At 43.5% G+C, this 24,356-nt stretch overlaps 1 protein-coding gene across 3 annotated transcripts in view; it reads right to left on the bottom strand.

The window, feature by feature from the left end:
• LOC126334936 (uncharacterized) overlaps positions 1 to 24,356 on the bottom strand; it is a 194,971-nt gene that overhangs the window by 65,895 nt on the left and 104,720 nt on the right. For all 3 annotated transcript variants that reach the window (XR_007564790.1, XM_049997677.1, XM_049997678.1), the window contains exons 4-5: positions 20,601 to 20,761; positions 5,792 to 5,897 (exon numbers count right to left, since the gene is read on the bottom strand). Coding sequence is in view for 2 of the 3 variants with exons in the window: in XM_049997677.1 (XP_049853634.1) it covers positions 5,792 to 5,897; positions 20,601 to 20,761 (267 nt within the window). In the remaining variant the exon portion in view is untranslated. The remainder of the gene's footprint in view (positions 1 to 5,791; positions 5,898 to 20,600; positions 20,762 to 24,356) is intronic.

A 24,356-nucleotide genomic window follows, 5' to 3' on the forward strand; every position in this document is an offset into this window, starting at 1 on the left:
GCGGTCATTTAACAGAACGGTGGCGAAAGATAAGGGGGCGACAGGTGCAAAAATCATTGTAGAACTGAAGTCTCACTAGCAAACCCTGCCACCACCAAAGGAACAAGAGGGGAGCTTCATAAGCAGGGAATGAAAGAGCAATTGAAATTCCAAAATCACTCGTCAGTGATGCAAATACCCGTAATGGGAAACGTGGTATCGAAGCCATGAAAACTGGACTACGGAATACTGAAAGAAGTCATTTGGTCGGATGAGTCTTGTTTTACACTGTTCCGAACTTCTGGATGGGTTTACGTCCCAAGAACGAAACATTGCAGTAATTCGGTGATGGTTTGGACAGCCATATTGCGGTATTCCATGGGACCCATGGCTGCTCTGCCAGGGATTATTTGACCACCCTGGCTCATCAGGTTCATTCCATGGTACATTATTTGCTCCCCAAAGGTGACGCTGTGTTCCAAAGCGACAGGACCACTGCTCATACAGCTCGCATCGTCCAAGGCAAGTTCTGTGAGCACGATGATGAATTATCGCATCTCCCCTCGCAACGTTACTGGCTCTTTGTGGCCTACTTTGGAGAGAAGGTTGCGTTATCGCTATCCACCTTCATCATCAGTACCTGGACTATTTTGCGAGAAGAAAGGTCTAAGATTCTCTTTAAAACCATACAGGGGCTGTATTTATCCACTCCGAGACGACTGGAAGCTGTTTTGAATGCTACCGGTATTCCTACAGCGTATTAGGCATGGCAATGTGTTTCCATTTTTGGTACACCTCCTATATGTACTGGGTAGGTTGTAAAAGGGCTCCATTTATGAACATGTATAAGGAGCTGCTTATCAGAAAGTCCTTTAATTCATTGTTAAACTCTACTATGTTACTCACAATAGATTTGATATGATGTGGCAGGTTGTTGAATACATGTGATCCCAAGTAGCTACCGGAGTAAATCCTTGAAACTTTTGTAGAATTTCCTGAAGACCTACTGTTATATTCATGATTTCCTCTTTTTTTAAAGAATTGTTAGACATGATAAAGGACTTTAATGAATGTGTTGTGAGATAGTTATCAAAACACAAAATTTTTCGAGGAGGTCTCTGAAGGTGTTCTATAACTGATGTTAGCAGATGATGTTCTCATATCGCCGGCCGCTGTGACCGAGCGGCTCTAGGCGCTTCAGTCCGGAACCGCGCTGCTGCTACGGTCGCAGGTTCGAATCCTGCCTCAGGCATGGATGTGTGTGATGTCCTTATGTTAGTTAGGTTCAAGCAGTTCTAAGTCTAGGGGAGTGATGAGCTCAGATGGTAAGTCCCATAGTGCTTAGAGCCATTTGAACTATTTGTTCTCATATCGTGTCATTGTATCCTGAAGATGTTCTCCTTGTAAATCAAGCTGGATCAAAAAATGATTCTGTAACTCATTAGCGAATGGAAATTTCTAGAAAACACTGATTTCTTCGCTTCTAAAAGTCATATAGCAGTAATCAGTCGTCGAAAGAATTTTTGTGACTCAGAAAGTCAATGTTGTGTCTTTACCTCGAAGCAGCCTTTAATATATTGTTTTTATTATAACTCAATACTGCCAGCTACAGATTATTCGGTAACAGTTGTCACGATGTTGAACATGGTTACGATGTTTCTTACACGGCTAGGATTAATTACTCTTTGGAACCGTTCAACGGTTGGTTGGCTGCTTGATTTGGGAGAGGGGAACAAACAGCGACGTCATCAGTCCCCTCGATTTAGGGAAGGACGCGGAACGAGGTGTGCCGTGCCCTTTCAAAGGAACCATCCCAGCATTTGCCTGAATTTCGGAAAATCAGGGAAAACCTAAATCAGGATGGCCGGGCACGAGTTTGAAACGTCGTCCTCCCGAATGCGAGTCCAGTGTGCTAACTATTGTGTCACCTCGCTCGGTGAACCGTTGAATAAGAATATTATAAAAGCAAAACTTTCGGGAGTCTCTTCATGGATTTTTGGATTATCAGGTATCTGTGTTTGATTACAAGAGCGAATTTAGGATTAATTGCCAAATTTCCAAACACAAAAACAGAAGTAAAAATAATTTACATATATTAGTTTCTCCAAATTTGGATGATGCTAACTACGCAACTCTCTCTCTCTCTCTCCTTGTGCCTGTTTTCCGCACTCGGCAGGGTCGGCATGGATGTCGTCTGATTTGGCAAGGTTATTTGGAGGGTGACCGGATGCCCTTCCTGTCACCACCTCGTTGGATGAGAAGATGAAGAAGACAACACAACGCGATGACGAGGACGAGGACAATTCAACACCCAGTCCCTGAGCGGAGAAAAACCCCAGACCCAGCCGGGAATCGAACCCGGGCCACCTGGCGCGGCGTTCCGTCATGGTGACCACTCAGCTATCGGGGCGGACATGCTGACTACGCAACTATTGTTCAGTTAACAAAAATCCGCTTCGGTTGGTTAACTGGTACTTTATTAAGTGCACACGCGGCCTGGTTGGGCCTTTATATTAAATCATTATCAAGTTTATCTGAAACTGCCAAATATAATATAATGATATATAGATATTCTTGTAAATAATAATAGATAAGAGGCAATGCTTATATAGTAGGGTACAAGTACAGGGAGAGTATACAATTTACGTTATGCTGTAAACAAGCAGCGTCAAATGATAAAAAGTCAAGTGGATTTAAAAAAAATCGCGCCCGGTGATTTCATTAGAAAAATGGACTTGATGTAATTATAAAAAGCTGTACAATCCAATATCTTCAGACTGTTCCAGTGGTTTAGGTAAAAAGGAATGTTTCAAAAGGCTCTGAGCACTGTGGGACTTAACATCTGAGGTCATCAGTCCCCTAGAACTTAGAACTACTTAAACCTAACTAACCTAAGGACATCGCACACATCCATGCCCGAGGCAGGATTCGAACCTGCGACCGTCGCGCGGTTCCAGACTGAAGCGCCTAGAACCGCTCGGCCACTGCGGCCGGCTTAAAAAGGAATATTTGACATGTTTCAAAATTACATTACATGTTTTTCAGTTTAAATCATAACAGTAAACGACAAAACTGGAACAGTCAATTAGAGTTAAAAAGTTTCGTGCCCAGTGACGTCATGAGAAAAATGGGCGTGTCATAATTATAAAAACGGCACAATCGGATATATTAAACTTGTTAACATGCTTAAGCTTAAAAGAGTTATTTTCTGACGTGTTTCAGAATTACAAGTGTAAAGTACGACTAGTTGCAATGGACGAGGCGTCTATGTCGAGTGTAAATTTTACTCGTTACAGAGACGAGGACGCTCCGTTGGTAGCAACTATTTTACAGTTTAATTAATCCCACGTAATTACTTTTAGCATTTAATATGATACACATGCAGCTTCATTCTGAAACACATCAGCAAGCTAAAGCATGTTAACAATTTTAATTTATCGTATTGTACAGTTTTATAATTACAACACGCCGGTTTTTCTCATGACGTTATTACGGGCGATTTTTTTTTAAATCCACTCGGCTTCTACTGTTTTTATCGTTTGACTGTGCTTCTCTACAGCATAACGCGTTAAGTTGTATATCCCTTCTCCACTTATACTCTACAAGTACAAAGCATTGTCTCTCTTCTACTGCTACATAAAGGAATATCTACACTGACGGAAAAAGTAGCAAAGCAAGAAGGAGTTGTGCGACGTAAACGAAATTGGCTGGCGTGTTTCTACATCTGAAACGTGAAGTCTATTCAGATTTCGTGTCAGTCGCTAGTAGCTCCACTATGAGGATGCAAATCAGCTTTGCTTTAAAATACTCGCTGTGACGGTCGTGGGCGTTGGTTACGTTCGATATTTCACGTGGTGAACTGACATTCAAGAATGCCTTTAAGGCGACAAAGACGCCATTACCAACACCTCACTGTGTTTGAACGAGATCGTGTAGTAGGGCTACGAGAAGCCGGATGTTCCTTCCGCGATACAGCACAAAGACTTGGCAGGAATGCAGCCACCGTACATCGATTGCTGGAAACGGACGTCACGATTATACACGGTCGCAATAAGACCGGGCTCCAGTCGGCCACGTGGCACTACTGAGAGGGAATTCCATCGTGTTCGGCGTATGGCTCTGGCGCATCGTACTGCATCTGCAGCAGGAATTTGAACAGCAATTGGCACCACAGTGTCACAACGAACTGTTGTAAACAGGTTACTTCAGGGACATATCAAAGGTGCCCTGTAGGATGCATTCCACTCACCCCAAACTATCGCAATTTGCGATTTCAGTTGTGTCAAATGAGAGCTCATTAGACGCAGGGTGGAGCTCCTTTGTGCTTTCTAATGAAAGCTAGTTTTGCCTGGGTGCCAGTGATGACCGTGTGTTGGTTAGAAGAAGAGTAGTAAAGTGACTGCAAACAACTTGTCTGCGTGATAGATGCACTGTACCTACACCTGGAGTTGTTGTCTGGGATGCGATTTCGTATGACAGCAGGGGCACCCTCATGGTTATCTTACATACCCAGACTTCAAATCTGTGCGTCAGTCTGGTGATTCGACCTGTTGTGATGCCATTCATGAACAGCATTCCAGTCGGTTGTTTCCAACAGGATAACGCTCACCCACATACCGCTGTCGTAGCCCAACATGCTCTAGAGAGTGCCGACATGTCGCCTTGGACTGCTCGATCGCTACATCTGTCTCCAATCGAGCACATGTTGGGCACCATCGGACCACAACCGCAGAGTCATCCAGAAACAGCGTTAAGCGTCCCTATATTGACCGACCAAGTGCAACAGGCATGGAAGTTCACCCCACAAACTGACATCCGGCTGCCTCACATTAGCAGCTGCACATTAACTTGCTTGCATTCAACATTCCGGGGGTTGCACCGGTTATTAATGCATCAGAATTTCAGATTTTCAGTGGATAATCTCGCGCTGTGACCTTGCGATGGGAATCACTTAAACATGTTACTTAGACAAATGTATTTCCGAAATTTCATTACTCTACGTTAATTATTTTCTTTTGTGATGTGATTTTTCCCCGCAGTTTATGTACCCATCATAATATATCCGGAAGTTTCAGATATACTTGACAAAGGCCTAATGAAAAGGCCGAAACCACTCGTGCGTGGTCTTTAAAAAGTTCCAATTAAGCAAATGGAGCGCCTCTTCATTTAATTTCCATGTAGACTATGTGCCCATGTCGTGCGTCCAGAATGGAGTTTTATAATCTGCTGCAAAAGCCTGTAACACGTTGTTGGTAGAAATAAGCAGGAAACTGGAATCACTATGTACTCAAAAACAAAGTAAAATGGTATATTATTAGCCGTACGTTCCTTATATCAGATCGTTAGGACTCGGGGATGGAAATTCCACCTTAAACTAATGTTCATATTAAAAATGTTTTTTTAACTTTTCCAGTACTGGTACAGAGACAGCTGTAGTGATTTCTGAAATCATTGACCCGGAATGTTGAATGCAAGCAAGCTAATGTGCAGCTGAGCTGCGTAAGAGGAACAATGCTTATCTTCAAAGTAGCTATTTTTCTCCCAATAAACAAATAAAGTAATCTAAAAGTGACTCTCATATTTATCAGTGTGAGTAAATTAGCGCTAGTCATAATTTGTAGTTACTGTACTTCAGAAAATTTGCTTGCAGTGGTTGCTTCTGTCTTTCAATACATAAGCTGACTCTTTCCACATCCCGGAACATTATCCTTAATGATGAGGTACACAGAAAACCATGTATAAACGAACGAATATATGAATCATTTCTTTCAAAAGCATAAAAACTAAATATCGAAAGGGTTTAAAGGCTTACTGTGTTGTCCACTGTTCTGACCGCATAGCGTGAGCTGCCTCGCTGGTCCTGCGGATATGAGGAACATGTCGGAGTCACACACTCCAGTGCGCCTGTTTGGCTGGCCCTGCAATCATACACATTTATCACACTGGTCGATTGTTCGATCCAATTCACACATTAGGGATACTTACAAAATGTGCGCTGAGAAGGCAACTATAGAAATACGTCTTTCCATCATATGTATAACTCCTTAAAAACAGTAAATACTGGGTCGTTGCAGCTATTCCCGGAGGTCCAGTGTGTGTTGTAATCATCGTACGGCAGAGAAACTTGGTAGATATGTTAACGCGTCAATATGGAACCGATTTACGCTGGAAAAAAATTAGTTCCAACTTTTGCCGCCAAGTGCACGTCCGGCGCTCTACAGCATCTCCTCGATGTCTCTGGTGCTCACACTGAATAACCCGTATAAGTGGCGGTTAGTAGAAAAGTCGGCATTTTGCCTTTCTCATTTGTTTTACCTTTCCTGCCCACGTCCCGTTCTCAATCCATTGCTTATAGTAACATTTCCATACGTCTTTCTTGCATTCACAGAACCAGATTTGGAAATGACGATTGAGATGCCAGGTATTGCAACACACGGGTTACATTTAGAAAATAAAAATAAATACGCCTCAAGCCAGAATCAAACCCACCTTCACTCTCACCCTAAACGCTACCCATTGCACCAGCTGCGCAGCACTGCGGTGGCTTCCTGACCGAGATAGTTACCGTACAGGTTATTAGTGTTGCCAGATTGCCTATCTTTAACTTCCATCTACTGCCGCAAATATATGCAGGACGAGATTAGGTGAGAGACATTTTTGTATTGCTAGTATGTGAGGTATTACGCTGCCAAGTCCGAGTGCACAATGTTTTCTTCACCCTGTAGATTAGATTAAGTCATGTGGCTGGAATAGTAGACGGAAATGTACACTATGTGATCAAAAGTATCCAGACACCTGGCTGAAAAAGACTTAAAAGTTCGTCACACCCTCCATTGGTAATGCTGGAATTCAGTATGATGTTGGTCCACACTTAGCCTTGATGTCAACTTCCACTCTGCCAGGTATACGTTCAGTCAAGTGCTCGAAGGTTTCTTGGGGAACGGCAGCCCGTTCTTCACGGAGTGCTGCACTGAGGAGAGGTATCGATGTCGGTCGGTGAGGCCTGGCACGAAGTCGGCGTTCCGAAACGTCCCAAAAGTGTTGTATACGATTCAGGTCAGGATTCTGTGCAGGCCAGTCCATTACAGGGATGTTATTGTCGTGTAACCACTCCGTCACAGGCCGTGCATTATGAACAGGAGCTCGATCGTGTTGAAAGATGCAATCGCCATCCCCGAATTGCTCTTCAACAGTGGGAAGCAAGCAGATGCTTTAAACATCAACCTAGGCCTGTGCTGTGATAGTGCCACCGCAAAACAACAAGGAGTGCAAGCCCTCTCCATGAAAAACACGACCACACCATAACACCACCGCCTCCGAATTTTACTGTTGGCAAGACACACGTTGGCAGATGACCTTCACCGGGCATTCGGCATACTCACACCCTGCCATCGGATCGCCACATTGTGCACCGTGATTCGTCACTCCACACAACGTTTTTCCACTGTTGAATCGTCCAATGTTCACGCTTCTTACACCAAGCGAGGCGTCGTTTGGCATTTATCGGTGTGATGTGTGGCTTATGAGCAGCCGCTTGACCATGAAATCCAAGTTTTCTCGCCTCCCGCCTAACTGTCATAGTACTTGCAGTGGATCCTGATGCAGTTTAGAAATTCTTTGCGATGGTGTGGATAGATTCTGCCTATTTCACATTACGAACCTCTTCGTCTGTCGGCGGTCTCTGTCAGCCAACAGACGAGGTCGTCCTGAACTCTTTTGTACTATACGTGTGCCTTCACGTTTCCACTTCACTGTCACATCGAAAACAGTGGTCCTAGGGATGTTTAGGAATGTAGAAGTCTCTCGTACAGACTTATGACACAAGTGACACCCAATCACATGATCACGTTCGAGGTCCGTGAGTTCCGGGGAGCATTCCATTCTGCTCTCTCACGACGTCAATGACTACCGAGGTCGCTGATATGGAGTACCTGGCATTAGGTGGCAGTACAACGCACCTAATGTGAAAAACGTATGTTTTGGGGGTGTCCGGATACTTAAGATCACATAGTGTATTCACCTTGTGGGCAGCTAACTTTATAGGAACGATGTTCAGACTGTGCGGTGCAGGATCTGCGTCGTTAGTATTGTCAGTGTCACGGCTTCCGTCAGGTGCCGGTACTGCTACGGTACCAGTCACGTCACAAATTCCTGAAGAAGTTTCAGTTGGCACGGCTGTGTATGCTGGACGCAGTTTGCGACCATCAAGCAGTGGACAGAGCAGTGTCACGACAAGTGAATATTCCATGGTCCACCGTTCGAAAAGTGATGCGAACAATCGTCAGATGGTATCCCAGCTGTTGTAGATGCAGATGGTATTCGCATTCAGCAAAATTTGCAACCTAGAAGGTAAATCTGATACACAATTAACAAATATTATCCTCTCATGTGGAAATTAAAATGTGTTCTTTCAATGCCTTATTCATTATTTCTCTTCCGCATGCCCTTACAAATGTTTCCATAAAGTCTGTGTCCCACGATCATTCGTTTTTTAATGGGGATCCTCTCAAGTAGCGAAAGTTTAATTATGACCACTCTGTATTCATTCATGGAAGTAAAGTGCACTTGGTAGAATTTGTGAGCAAAGAAACAAAGTGATGTAATGAATTCTCGAAGTCCAGTTATATGAAAAATCCGATATGGTGCGTAAACCAGTATGCTAAGCAAAACCATCCACTACCGTTTGGAATAAACATGGAATTAGAACAGTAGACATCCCCTCCAAACATCATGGCAAGAAAGCACATAAAAAAAATAATCTTGCGAGTGAGAGTATCTGTTTGCAAATCACTCGAATTTACAGACGGTTAACCCAGTGACAGATATCAATCACCACGTGTTCTAATGATACAACTGAGAACTAGAACAAAGGGACAGCATAATGGATAAGTCGAAATGAAAAATGCAACCCGAAAAGAGTAGGAAATGAGTACTCCCTGCTTCGAATATGCGAGTGGTTATAAGATAAGAACTCTCAGCCGTATTTTCACTGTCCATTGCGAGCACAGAATATCGTCGATGAAACCGAAATTACGTTATGTGGTTCCGTGAGTAGGTGGATAGCGAGAATGGGGATATATGTCAGATTACGATTCGACGGGCTTGGAGTTCAATCCTCAGTTGGTCCTCTGACTATTTCTGTCACATCGCTTTCACATCTATATATGCATGACTGCTCTGCAATTCACACTTAAGAGAGTTGATTCAACCAATTCAGACCATTTCTCTAGTGTTTCTGCCCCATAGGTTGTGTTGTTTAGCTTAGTCCTGGATGCTGTAGTCTGATCTCTGATGACCCACAGAGAAGGGGAGCACGCCGTATGATCACTCAAATTAATTTAAAGGAAATGATAATATTGTGCAAGCGGATACGTCTTACTAAAATGACAATTAACAGGAAATATGGGTGCCATGCCACGCACATAGACGTATTAATGAAAGGAGGATCATCTATCTGCAATGGAAATAAGTGTTCATTATAAGAATCAGGTTTATTATCATAAACATCAGTATGTGAGATAGTTAGTTACATGTTCCACAGATTATTTCAACGATTCTTTTATCGAAATGGGCCCACGCCAAGCTGTATGTTCCCCTGTTACTGACAGAACGTCAGTTGAAAAGTCGAAGGAAGAACGGAATGTGTCTAGTTACCAAAATACTACTTTGTTCAAACTAACCATAGGGGTTCGGACTGCTTTGAACCTTGTTTCACAGAGCAAACTCCTCAGCTGCCTAGAACTGCTTCCGATAGCTACCGTATTCGCAGTAGCGCTCTATGTTCCTCAGAGTGAGATTACAAGAATTTGACAACAGTTTTTAGACACAGAAAATATTCAACGTACGTCGGAATAAGGTCGACCAAAAGTAGTTACTCCGCAATAATAATGATACGTAAGCTTAACAGCACGGTTAAGTGCAGTGGAGCTTGCGAGACAATTGTCTGCACAGCGGCAGATGCTTCAGGGATTACAGTTTCCCGACAAACTGTATATCAAAGGATGTAGGCCATGTGTCCGATAGGCTGGGTCTTACCCAATGCTGTCCGAGATCACTACTTTTACTGTAGAGTCAGTAAGATTGACATGAACCGCGAACAAATGGATGAATGCGGTCTTCACAGGTGAAATCTAGTTTACTCATCGAATCTTGTCTTACAACCGTCTGAAGAAAAAGTGTTAGGAGTATCTTGAAATTTTCCCACTGTATCATACAAGCAGTCCAGTTTGTTGGTGGTAGGGTCATGTGTACGAAGCCAGCGTGCTGAATGGTAGAGTGGAGTGTGACAGTACAGCCCTCTGAGCTGCGAGGGAAATCGCGCATCCGAGTGCACCTGGCTCTCTGAGAAAAGACTCCGTCAACAAAGTCAGACATTTTACAGCGAGGCAGTAGCAACAAAATGTTTCATCGCTGAGAGAAATGTGTTCGTCACCAGGGTGATTATGTTGAGAAATAAAGAAGAATAAAGATGCAGAATGCTAATAACGTTTGTTTTAAGAGTTTTCACATAAGGAATTCGGAGGTATTACTTTCCAACACGCCCTGGTATATAAGGAGTAGACGAATGAAAACGATACAAAGGGCAAAAAAAGTAAACAGTGTTTCCTACTGCCTGCGGAACCATAATTGTATCCAGGGGCGTACCTCTTCGTTCGAATCAAACTGACGGCCGCGAACGTCTTTCCTCGTGGCTCCAAATAATGGAAATCGCATTGGGAGAGATAGGGACTGTATGGAAGATGTCTAAGGGCTTCTCAATGGAACTTTTGATGCGTAGTCGAAACAACATGGACGACATGTGGATAGGTATTATACTGCAACAGAATGACGACGCCCGTCAACATTCAAGGGCGTTTGGACTCTATGAAGTTTTGCAGAGTGTCCGCCTAACGCTATGAATTTTTGCAGAGTATCCGCCTAACGCCGTGTGTTAACTGTGGCGGCTTGTTCCAGAAAGTCAATGAGCAGCGGGTCTTTCAGTCAAAGAAAAAGGTCATCATGATTTTCTCGGAGCTGGCGCTCACGGCTTTGGATTTTTTCGGTGGGGTTGAATCCATGTGTTTCCGTTTTTAGCTCTGAAGCTTGCTCTCTGGCTCAAAATGATAACACCATGTTTCATCCCCAGCGACGATATTTACGATATTGCTGTGTCTGTGTTATTCCGAATTACGACGCAATGCTCCTTTGTTCATGAATGGTTGTAGGCACATGGTTGACGACTTATTGAAGTTTGTGTCTGCCCACGAGTCGTGATCGGATAGCCTAATGTTAAGGCGACCGTTCTCCATAAGCGGAAAATCCGGGTTCGAGTCCCGGTCCGGCACAAATTTTCATTGTCGTCATTCCATTATGTGACCGATGTTGTACATATTCGCAACTGCGAATACATTTAGAGGAAATTATATTAGTCAACATCATACCGCTTCAGGTGTTTCTCCGTGAGGCTGTGGCGAACCCACTTGACACAGGTTTTCGTGAATTTCAGGTGCTCTGTCACAACGGTGAAAGCCTTACCGAGCCAGATACCCAAAAAGAGCCGAATGTCTTCCACCCTGCCCCGTCTGACAGCAGCATCCGCCGCAACAATGACGGCAGATGAGCCTGTCCGAGCTGACTGCTGTCTGTCAATGACCCCCGACCTTCACGAAATCGTTTATTCCAAACAAACACACGCACATGTGACATACTCTGTTCGCCATACACAGTAGAAACTGGGCATGAATTTCATTCGTGGCACTCCTTCTGCAGTCAGAAAGAGCACTAGACCTCGCTGTTCCTCTTTCCCGACCTCCATAGTAAAGTCTGACGCACATATGACTCCCTAACCTCACGTCGAGCACGTCTAACTGACAAATGGCACAGAGGTGAGCGTTCGCGCTGTTCCATCCTCCCCTAGACACACACCTATCTATTTGCGTTATCATCGTCCGCGCCATGCCCGTTATATAATCTGTCTTGTCTTCATTTGACTGGCACTTTTATATTTCACAGGTCGTTGTGTTGTGGTTAGCGTTGCTGACTTGGGGCCCCAGGTTCGATTCCCGGTCGGAGCGGGCATGTACTCCACTCACTACTGGATGTGTGTCTTCGTCTCCATCGACCCGCAAGTCAAAGCCACAGGTGGCTGAACACCCCAGAAGGGACTCACGGCAAACAATGCCATATCCACATTTCATATACGGGGGGGGGGGGGGGGGATGGGGGGTTCCAAAAGGAAACACATGCTTAACGAATTGGTTCCTTTCTTCAAAACAAGAAAAAAATTCTAGAAAACAAGTGCTCCAAAGCACGTACCTTAAGAGATATGAGTAGCTGTTCTTCTTCGATACCATGAAACACAGCTCTTCGATTGCAAGCGCTTTGCTTTTCATATTTTTGGTGGAGGTAGTATGGGCCTAAACAATAAAAACAGTCTATTAAACATGGGCTCTAAAATGCATACCTTAAGAACTTTGATCACTTTTCTAAGCAGAAGAGATGTGTTTCACACTAACGCAGATGAAAAACTGCTCATAGCTCTTAAAGTATGCGTTTTGGGCTCCTTGTTTACTAGACATTTTTTCTTATTTTGGTCAACACTTTCTCTTCCCAAAACATGGAAAGCAAAGACCTTGCAGTAGAAGAGATGTTTCATACTATCGAAGATGAAAGAGTGCTCGTATCTCTTAAGGTGAGCATTTTAGACTCCCTGTTCCATTGACAGCTTTTACTTATTTCTGTATAAGCAACCTGTCCGTAACGTTTCTTGGCACACCCCGTATACAGGGTATTAAGGATATAAGTGCAGATATTTTCTTTGATGACTGAGGACAGTGGCTGGCCGGAGTGGCCGTGCGGTTCTAGGCGCTACAGCCTGCAACCGAGCGACCGCTACGATCGCAGGTTCGAATCCTGCCTCGGGCATGGATGTGTGTGATTTCCTTAGGTTAGTTACGTTTAATTAGTTCTAAATTCTAGGCGACTGATGACCTCAGCAGTTAAGTCGCATAGTACCAGAGCCATTTGAACCATTTGGGGACAGTGTACTTAACAACATTACATCAGTTTTTACTTCATTTGCAGACTAATAATTATAGCCGTTAGGAGTACTATGTTTTTAGGTTGGTAAGTGCCTCCAAGTACATGTGACAAGAGCAAGCTAGTAGTGCTTATTTTCCTCTAGCCAGCTGGTCAAGTGATGAAGTGCAGAGAAGTGGACACAAGACGCTCAATCTATACTGACAGATGTAGTCCACTTACTGGCGCAGTTACGACCGTGGAGAAAACTTATATATATATATATATATATATATATATATATATATATATATATATATATATTGACTTTAAAAAATAATTTAAAAAAGCATACAACTCCATAGACCGACAAACGCTCTTTGACATACTGAAAGAATATGGCATCGACAGAAAAATCAGGGCAATTATGTAACAAACGCTCACAGACACCACCTCGAAGATTAAGTTCATGGGAGAAATTTCGGAACCCTTCCAGATACACACAGCTTTCCGACAAGGAGATGGGCTTTCACCAATCCTGTTTTACATAGTCTTAGGCAAAACTGCCAAACAATGGGAAGAACAAGTTAAAGGAATACAGCTAGGAAGAACACGTGAAACAAGAACAATCATAAAATGTCTGGCATTTGCAGATGACGTAGCAATACTTTGTAATGGCACACAGGAGACAAAGGAAGCACTGGAACACCTGCATGAAATAGCTGCCAAAACATGTCTACTGATATCGTATGAGAAGGCTCAGTACATGGAATGACAAACCAACAATGTACACATCATGCAAACGATGTATGGATCCGCAAAAAGTGTCGAAAAATTTAAATATTTAGGGGAATACATACAAACAGAAGGATCAAACAAGGCATCCAACATAGAACGAACAGCATACAAACTCACATGGTCACATTTAAATAAGAAAATCATACAAAGACAGGCCAAAATCAGACATTACAAAACAGTTGTACTATCGGAGCAGTATATGCGTCAGAAACGACCACAATTGGAGCATCAGACATTACAGAGACAGAAAAAATAGAACGCAAAATTCTCAGGAAAATATTCGGACCAATAACAAAGATTGCATATGCATGAAAAGACCTACCAATGAGTTATACCAACACACTGACAGACTCACAGACATGATCAGGAAACGCAGACTAAATTTCTACCGACGCAAAGGGAGAATGGACAGCACCAAACTTAGAAAGAGAATCTTTGATGTAGTAAAACATTCAAACCTTAAAACAAATTGGTATCATGAAATAGAGGAAGACACAAGACAGCTGGGGATCAATAAACAAACGATAAAAGACATAAAGCGATCCAGAAACAAAATTAGGAACGCAAAATTCATCGTAAATGAGAAGAGGGAGACGGGAGCATTATGGACGGAACAAAGGAAACAAGAGCATAGTCAAAGGATGAAGAGATTTTGGGAAGAGAAAAGGAAGAAAGGATAAAGTGAAAATTGTGTCATCATGAGATATTTGAGTTGAAACATTGTCCATAACGGCAAAAATGATATGAATGAATGAATGAGTATATCTGCGTCTAACAGTCTTCTCACAAATACGTCACGTATATACAGGGTGATTCAAAAAGAATACCACAACTTTAAAAATGTGTATTTAATGAAAGAAACATAATATAACCTTCTGTTATACATCATTACAAAGAGTATTTAAAAAGGATTTTTTTTTCACTCAGAAACAAGTTCAGAGATGTTCAATATGGCCCCCTCCAGACACTTGAGCAATATCAACCCGATACTCCAACTCACTCCACACTCTCTGTAGCATATCAGGTGTAACAGTTTGGATAGCTGCTGTTATTTCTCGTTTCAAAACATCAATGGTGGCTGGGAGAGGTGGCTGAAACACCATATCCTTAACATACCCGCATAAGAAAAAATCGCAGGGGGTAAGATCAGGGCTTCTTGGAGGCCAGTGATGAAGTGCTCTGTCACGGGCTGCCTGGCGGCCGATCCATCGCCTCGGGTAGTTGACGTTCAGGTAGTTACGGACAGATAAGTGCCAATGTGGTGGCGCTCCATCCTGCTGAAATGTGAATTGTTGTGCTTCTTGTTCGAGCTGAGCGAACAGCCAATTCTCTAACATCTCCAGATACTGCACGCCAGTTACAGTAGCACCTTCGAAGAAAAAGGGAGCAAAAACTTTATTGGCTGAAATGGCACAGAAAACGTTCACCTTAGGCGAGTCACGTTCATACTGAGTTGTTTCCCGTGGATTCTCGGTGCCCCATATACAGACATTGTGACGGTTGACTTTCCCTGTTAGTGTGGAAAGTTGCTTCATCACTAAACACAATCTTTGAAACGAAAGATTCATCTGTTTCCATTTGAGCAAGGATAAAATCACAGAAATCGACTCTTTTAATCTTATCAGCTGCAGACAGTGCTTGAACCAATTTCAGACGATAAGGTTTCATAACTAACCTTTTTTGTAGGACTCTCCATACAGCTGATTGTGGAATTTGCAGCTCTCTGCTAGCTCTGCGAGTCGATTTTCCTGGGCTGCGAACAAATGCTTGCTGAATGCATGCTACATTTTCATCACTCGTTCTCGGCCGTCCAGAACTTTTACCTTTGCACAAACACCAATTCTCAGTAAACTGTTTATACCAACGTTCAATACACCACCTATCAGGAGGTTCAACACCATACTTCGTTCGAAATGCACGTTGAACAACTGTCGTCGATTCACTTCTGCCGTACTCAATAACACAAAAAGCTTTCTGTTGAGCGGTCGCCATCTTAGCATCAACTGACGCTGACGCCTAGTCAACAGCGCCTCAAGCGAACAAATGTACAACTAAATGAAACTTTATAGCTCCCTTAATTCGCCGACAGATAGTGCTTAGCTCTGCCTTTTGTCGTTGCAGAGTTTTAAATTCCTAAAGTTGTGGTATTCTTTTTGAATCACCCTGTACAATATCAATGGGGCTGTTTGCGGACGACGTGGTTGTTTACAGGACTGCAACAACGCCAGACGACGTAAGGGGCTTCAGGAAGAATCGTAGAGGCTCCAAACACGTGCTCGCCCGAAGCAGTATTACGCTTCAGTCCCAGGTCCTCCCCGAGCTGAATTAAAAGAAGAGGTGGAGAAGATCCAATGAAGAGTGGGGCGTTTCTTCACGGATACGTTTGGTTGGTACGAGAGCGTTACACAGATGCACAACAAACACTAGTGGGAGACGCTACAAGAGGCGCGTTGTGTATCACTGGAAGGTTTGCTGTTGAAAATGAGCGACTATAAGTTACAGGAAGAGTCGGGCTACACATACTTCCTCGCACAGACTTCTCGCGAAATGACTACACAGAGAAATTTAGATAAAATAGCGTGCATGTAGAAGTTTACCTGCAATCATATTCCCCACCCACCGTTCGTGAATGCAACAAGGTAATGACACCAGAAGTATCTTCCGCCATGCACCGTGACATGGCTTCTTGAGTACAGATGGGGAAAAGACTTTCACCTTTGTTTCCTTTTTTATTATGTGTTCACAGTTTCAAGATCGCTGTAACTCCATGTTTCAGACGCAATTGCATGCCAAATGTGTTGTGATTAAGCTTTACCCTGTTCCATATACTCCAACTAACTTGTTGCTCTCATTTCTTAGTTATACGTGGAAGCCCTTAAAGATCTTTAAATGAAACAAACGTTATTAACACTCTACATTTTATTCTTCATATTTACTTATTTACAGATTTCTGAGGCTATTTTAGGGCTCCGAATTGTAGCATGTAACATGGCGGTGTGGAACGCAACTACACTCCTGGAAATGGAAAAAAGAACACATTGACACCGATGTGTCAGACCCACCATACTTGCTCCGGACACTGCGAGAGGGCTGTACAAGCAATGATCACACGCACGGCACAGCGGACACACCAGGAACCGCGGTGTTGGCCGTCGAATGGCGCTGGCTGCGCAGCTTTTGTGCACCGCCGCCGTCAGTGTCAGCCAGTTTGTCGTGGCATACGGAGCTCCATCGCAGTCTCTAACACTTGTAGCATGCCGCGACAGCGTGGACGTGAACCGTATGTGCAGTTGACGGACTTTGAGCGAGGGCGTATAGTGGGCATGCCGGAGGCCGGGTGGACGTACCGCCGAATTGCTCAACACGTGGGGCGTGAGGTCTCCACAGTACATCGATGTTGTCGCCAGTGGTCGGCGGAAGGTGCACGTGCCCGTCGACCTGGGACCGGACCGCAGCGATGCACGGATGCACGCCAAGACCGTAGGATCCTACGCAGTGCCGTAGGGGACCGCACCGCCACTTCCCAGCAAATTAGGGACACTGTTGCTCCTGGGGTATCGGCGAGGACCATTCGCAATCGTCTCCATGAAGCTGGGCTACGGTCCCGCACACCGTCTTCCGCTCACGCCCCAACATCGTGCAGCCCGCCTCCAGTGGTGTCGCGACAGGCGTGAATGGAGGGACGAATGGAGACGTGTCGTCTTCAGCGATGAGAGTCGCTTCTGCCTTGGTGCCAATGATGGTCGTATGCGTGTTTGGCGCCGTGCAGGTGAGCGCCACAATCAGGACTGCATACGACCGAGGCACACAGGGCCAACACCCGGCATCATGGTGTGGGGAGCGATCTCCTACACTGGCCGTACACCTCTGGCGATCGTCGAGGGGACACTGAATAGTGCACGGTACATCCAAACCGTCATCGAACCCATCGTTCTACCATTCCTAGACCGGCAAGGGAACTTGCTATTCCAACAGGACAATGCACGTCCGCATGTATCCCGTGCCACCCAACGTGCTCTAGAAGGTGTAAGTCTACTACCCTGGCCAGCAAGATCTCCGGATCTGTCCCCCATTGAGCATGTTTTGGACTGGATGAAGCGTCGTCTCACGCGGTCTGCACGTCCAGCACGAACGCTGGTCCAACTGAGGCGCCAGGTGGAAATGACATGGCAAGCCGTTACACAGGACTACATCCAGCATCTATACGATCGTCTCCATGGGAGAATAGCACCCTGCAATTGCTGCGAAAGGTGGATATACACTGTACTAGTGCCGACATTGTGCATGCTCTGTTGCCTGTGTCTATGAGCCTGTGGTTCTGTCAGTGTGATCATGTGATGTATCTGACCCCAGGAATGTGTCAATAAAGATTCCCCTTCCTGGGACAATGAATTCACGGTGTTCTTATTTCAATTTCCGGGAGTGTATATCGGCGCTTGAGAAACAGCGTGCTGTACTCTAGTTTCGAATGCGAATAGTTCGTCACAAATTGAGCATCCTCTCCTTCTGCATGAGGATGAAGAACCTTTACTCTAATACTGGTAAATCGGTGCAAGCAGAAGAGAGGCTGGGGCTCCGTCAACGAAGTCATACATTATACGGTGACGGTATCAACAAAATAGTTTCTCGTCGTGAGCAACGTGTTCGTCGCCAGCGTGTCTATGTCGAGAAATAAATATGTAGCCATGAAGAATAAAGATGTAGAATGTTAATAACGTCTGTTTTAGTTTAAAAAACTCTACGTGTTTCCATATAAAAAACATTCGGTACGATTACTTTTCAGCACGCCCACGTAAGTTCCAGTATGCACTTAATTTTTTTAATATACCATTTTTTTTATTCCTGGAACAGTAACAGCGCAAACTGACTGTATTTTCTAAACACTTGTTTTCTTTGTGCGAAACACATTTATCAGCTGGGTTCTCAAAATGTACAATAATGCGTAAGATTCTATTTCATTTTCATTCCAGAATCACGTTTTTTTTCTTTTTTGTTTTTTTTTTTTTTTTTTTTTTTTTTACTGTGCAGGATAATGAAGGGACATATCATTCAGTGCAATGCGAAACGTTTGCGACTGTATCTAGAATGAAATTTTCACTCTACAGCGGAGTGTGCGCTGATATGAAACATCCTGGAAGATTAAAACTGTTTGCCGGACCGAGACTCGAACACGGGACCTTTGCCTTTTGCGGGCAAGTGCTCTACCAACTGAACTACCCAAGCACGACTCACGCCCGTCCTCACAGCTTTATTTCTGCCAGTACCTCGTCTCCTACCTTTCAAACTTTACAGAAGCTCTCCTGCGAACCTTGCAGAACTTGCACTCCTGAAAGAAAGGATATTGCGGAGACATGGCTTAGCAACAGCCTGGGGGTTGTTTCTAGAATGAGTCGTGCTTGGGTAGCTCACTCGGTAGAACACTTGCCCGCGAAAGGCAAAGGTCCCAAGTTCGAGTCGATCCGGCACACAGTTTTAATCTGTCAGGAAGTTTCATATCAGCGCGCACTCCCCTGTAGAGTGAAAATTTCATTCTAGAAACAACACCCAGGCTGTTGCTAAGCCATGTCTCCGCAATATCCTTTCTTTCAGAAGTGCTAGTTCTGCAAGGTTCGTAGGAGAGCTTCTGTAAAGTTTGGAAGGTAGGAGACGAGGTACTGGCGGAAATAAAGCTGTGAAGACGGGGCGTGAGTCGTGCTTGGGTAGCTCAGTTGGTAGAGCACTTGCCCGCGAAAGGCTAAGGTCCCGAGCTCGAGTCTCGGTCCGGCACACAGTTTTAATCTGCCAGGAAGTTTCGTTTGCGACTGTATTGCAAAATTTGGACAATAACAATTTTCTAAAACTGCTGTGACTCCACGTGTACTAACAACCTTGTTTTACGGTTAGAGACTGGAATGTATACTTTTGATTTTGCATTTACTATTGACACCTGATTTTATGGTGCGTCTCTTATTTCAATTGTTTAATGAGTCAAAATGAATGTTTATTTACATATTCCACCGATAAACAAGCTGTGAAATCAAAAAGTTTTAGTTATTTCTTCAAAAAACAAAATCACGCAATTCATATTTTGTACCAGGTCATTTTAATTAAAGTGCCGCTGCTCACAGAGAAGAAGTGTGGGCTGTAATTTTCGTATTGTAGCCAAATTTGCTCGATACTCAAATGCATTAACGTGGCTTCTGTTCACGCTGCATTGAAGTTAGTTCCAATTTTAGCTACCATGTGCAAATCTGGTGCTGTGAACGAAAGACAGACGTACAGAAATGTTTACATATGTCATGGTTTAGGAACATGATGTGAGTAGAAAAGCCCCAAAAAATGAGAAAGACATAATGTTTATTTTATTATTAACAGTCGCTTACATAATTTGTTCGGTGTGAGCTCCAAAGATGTCTAAGAAATGCTGAACAGCGCCATACATGCACCTGGTGGCCAAATCTGGAACTAATTTTTTCTGCATTAACAAATTAGCACATCTACCAAGTTTCAATGCTAAGGGATAATTACAACCCACACTGGACCTCCGTGGGTAGCTGCACTTGAATTATACCCACGTGGCGCATGTCTGCAGCCAAGTACACATTAAAATCCCATCGCCACAGTACCTTAGCACGGCACTTGATGTTTGCAAAACAAAATGGCGCAGCCAACTGATCCTAGTTTTGAAGTCGTGGTGCCGATATCTTCACTGGTAAGCCCCATTTTTTGTCCTTCTCTTAATCTGTTTTTCTTTGCCGCCATCGTCCACGCACAACATTAATAAAGGCAACAGCTAATGTGTGGCCGTTTGTAATACGTGACAAGAACGAACTGGACAGGTTACTAACCATGCTGAAGTGTACGAAGTCGAGCCGCAGCTGACTGACGTTGGGTACCACCTTCTTGATGGTGATTGTACACGTGGAAGAAGACGTCGACAGGCCTGGGAAGTGCGGGTTCACGAAGTACGTCACGTTGTTGAAAATCTCCTGGCCGCAAGTCGCCGTGACTGCAACACATGCAATTACACTGCTTGCAATCTGGTGAGGAACAATCACGTAGGCTATTGAGTAACAGGGTACCAAAATACAAAACAAAAGTTTATAAAATACACTCTAAGATAAAAAATGTCGCACCACGAACGAATTATCCGAATGGGACGAAAATCTGTAGATGTGATGTACATGTGCATGTAACCTCCTCGTCACTTATCGACCTTAATGACAGTGAAAAATTAAACCGTGTGTACCTAATGGAAATTTGGGAAAAGCAATCATCACCGTAGTTAATCTGTAGGTAAAGGGGGAGGAAATGAAAATTGCAAATGAAGTTGGTGGAAATTAATTTTGAAAAAGGGTAAAGTTTGTAACCTCCCCCTCACTTATCGACCTTAATGACAGTGAAAAATTAAACCGCATGTACCTAATGGAAATTTGGGTAAAGCAATCGTCACCGAAGTTAATCTGTCGGTAAAGAGGGAGGAAAGGGTTACATCTAAATGAAAGGAAAAATGCAAAAGAAACTGGTGGAAATTAATTTTGAAAAGGGGTAAAGTTAATAAAGAAAGTAAATGTGCGGCCGTTAACAATTAACTAGACGTAATTAGATATTTGAAATTTGGGGGAAATTACGGTCGCCAGTCCTATGGACAATTACTATAGTAACTGAAAAAGAAAAGTTATTACACATATAATTAGTACTAGAAGCGTGGCAACTGAAGGTTGACATGTGTAGTGTGAAAACTGAAAATTTATCAGAAGTAATAAATTCCGCTCACTCTGACTTAATTTAGCAAAAGAATTAATAAAACCGGAAAATTGAAAGTTAATTTAGTGACTGAAATTAATAGTAAACTTTGTTTCTGAAGCACTACGAAATTCAAGAAAATAAGGTTAATCTTGGGCTACCTCAACAATCATTTCAAAAGCTACTTGAATCTACGCAATTTAGAAATAAGAGATTTAACTTTGAACTTGAATTAAATGATTCTGAACAATTAACAATAGTAAAATTTAGTACGTACCAAGCTGAGCTGCAGTCACAGGTAAGCTAAAATATGCTAACAAAACTCGCACTCTCAATTTGTGCTTGTGTAATCTATATAGTGTAGGCAGCTATGAATACCTTAACTGAACTTTGAAATTAAAGCAGTGAAATGGAATGATTTTACTTTAATGCTGGAGTCTGAATTTCAACGACACTCGGCTTCATTTCGGAGAAGGAAGGGAACCTGCTTGGTAATGCAATTGTGAGAATGGGCAAGAAAGGTTCATTCTAAGTCACTGTATTTTAGTGATGCAAATGGAACAGTTTGAAAAGCTGAGTTCTGCCATACAGTTCTAAAACTTTAAGTGCTTTCAGTCTTCCTTGTTGGTTGATTGAAGGTTTGAAGTCGTCGATCGAGAAGGTGGCAACAATCACTTATTGTCGGCCGTCGCTGTTGCAGAAGCTGGATGTTGGCGCGCCTTCTTCTCGACACGGCCACCAGGCGAAATGGGCTCGTGACGTGTGCCAGCTAATGTTTCCCGCCCGCGACACCGTGCCAGAAACTATCATAGAAAGTCGAGCGCAATTACATGCTGCAGAACCCCGAAAGCGCGGCAACTCGCGGGAGCGTCACTCAGCACACGCTCCACGCGGCAGAGTTAACACTACCAAAGATCCTAAACACTTTGGTTCTCCACACGACCTATCGAAGTAATCGTTCGATAGCATTGTTTTCCCTAGGCAAGACCCAGCGGAACAATACAAATAATATTTACAAAACAAACCAATTATACATCGACATAAATGAATAAATATAGATATACAAATTGTAAAACAAGTACAATATATAAAGACACAGAAATGTCATATCTTCAGTTAACAAAATAAGGAAAAAATTTATAGTACAATAGATGGAAATAGGAGGACATGCATTTCCGGCGTTACATGCAGACAAACAAATGCTTACAGTTTCAGAGATAATGTCTGGAATCTCTCTGACTGGAGTAGAATTGTCTTCAGAGGTGAGTCCTGCTTCGAACGTGTCTGGAGGCGCTACGCGACTCGTCGACGAGAAGTGATACACTGTGGCTCCATTTCATTTCATAGCAGGACCTGCTAGTTTGTCATCCTCGGCACCGTTACATCACAGTGGTAAGTCAACAATATTCTACGCACCCTTTGTTGCCCTTCATGACAAGCCATCCTGGGCTCACATTTCAGCAAGATGATGCCGGCCCTCAACGGTGACCGTTTCTACTGCTTATATTCGTGCTTGCAAACTCTACGTTGGGCGGCACGGTAGCTGGATCTCTCCTCAAATGAGAACGTTTGGAGCATTTGAGCAAGGCCCTCCAACCGGCAAGGAATTCAGGCGATGTAGCGTGCCAGTTCGACAGAATTTGGTACAACAGTCCTCTCGAGGACTTCCAACAACTCTGTCATTCAATGTCAAGCTGAATAACTGCTTGCATAAGGGCCAGAGGTGTAACAATGCGTTATTGACTTGCTCAACTTGTCCTTTCACTTGAATAAATTATCCAGTTTTTCTGAAATTGTGATCAATTGTTTCTCTGTACATGTACATCACATCTACCGCTTTCCGTATCATTCGGAGAATTCCTTCGTGGTGCATCGTGTTTTTTTTTTTTTTTTTTTTTTTTTGGTACAATGTGTATAGACATTATTAACACGAAAGTTAGAAGGACAGCAAAGACCAACTGCCACACTTGGAGCAATGTGTTACATTGATAAGAACTGTCATTAACATACGAATGCCAAACCAGTAGGAAATATGCTCATTAGGCAGCAATGCACCTCTTTAGTATAGCTTCAGCGCTGCTTGTCCCATCTTTGACTTGACACAATTTGTGGGTCCCGAAAGATACTCGAGTGTGACACACATTTATTTCTACGGGATTCAAGACCTGCGAGTCTGCAGCCGCTTGCATTCAATATAAGTTCTCATTCTTCAGTATGTCAACAAACCGGGCAGTTTTGTGGAGATGGAAGTTATCGTCCGTGAAAATTAATTCCGAATCCAATGCGGCACGGAGAACTCGTTCGTTGGTTACTCATCCTGCTGCAAAGATATGCAGTGGGGTCCTTGAGCTGATTGAGGTTGCATATAAGGAATTTAATTCTTGCAGAATTGCTGTAGAGGTGCAATTCTTTAGACACAGGTAATGACGTCAGACAACAAAATACCAATGGCTCTGAGAACTATGGGACTTAACATCTGAGGTCATCAGTTCCCTAGACTTAGAACTACTTAAACCTAACGACATCACATACATCCATGCCCGAGGCAGGATTCAAACCTGCGACCGCGGCAGCAGCGCGGTTCCGGACTGAAGCGCCTAGAACTGCTCGTCCACAGTGGTCAGCACGTCGGACAAGAGTTTGAGCTAAAAAAAAGTCTAAATTTCTACGATATATTTAGAGAAAAAGAGGACATTGGTACGCAAGATTTTTTAGCCGATGCTGCCTCAGAAAAATAAGGTGTAACTATATTCGACATTCAGCACAGCGAAGCTGAGGAAGGCCACCAAGCACAAGACACGAGCAAGGTGACGCTGTGACGATGCATTGGACTCGTATTCGGAAGGACAGAGACTCAT

Source organism: Schistocerca gregaria, chromosome 2, assembly GCF_023897955.1.
Source record: "Schistocerca gregaria isolate iqSchGreg1 chromosome 2, iqSchGreg1.2, whole genome shotgun sequence".
NCBI lineage: Eukaryota > Metazoa > Arthropoda > Insecta > Orthoptera > Acrididae > Schistocerca > Schistocerca gregaria.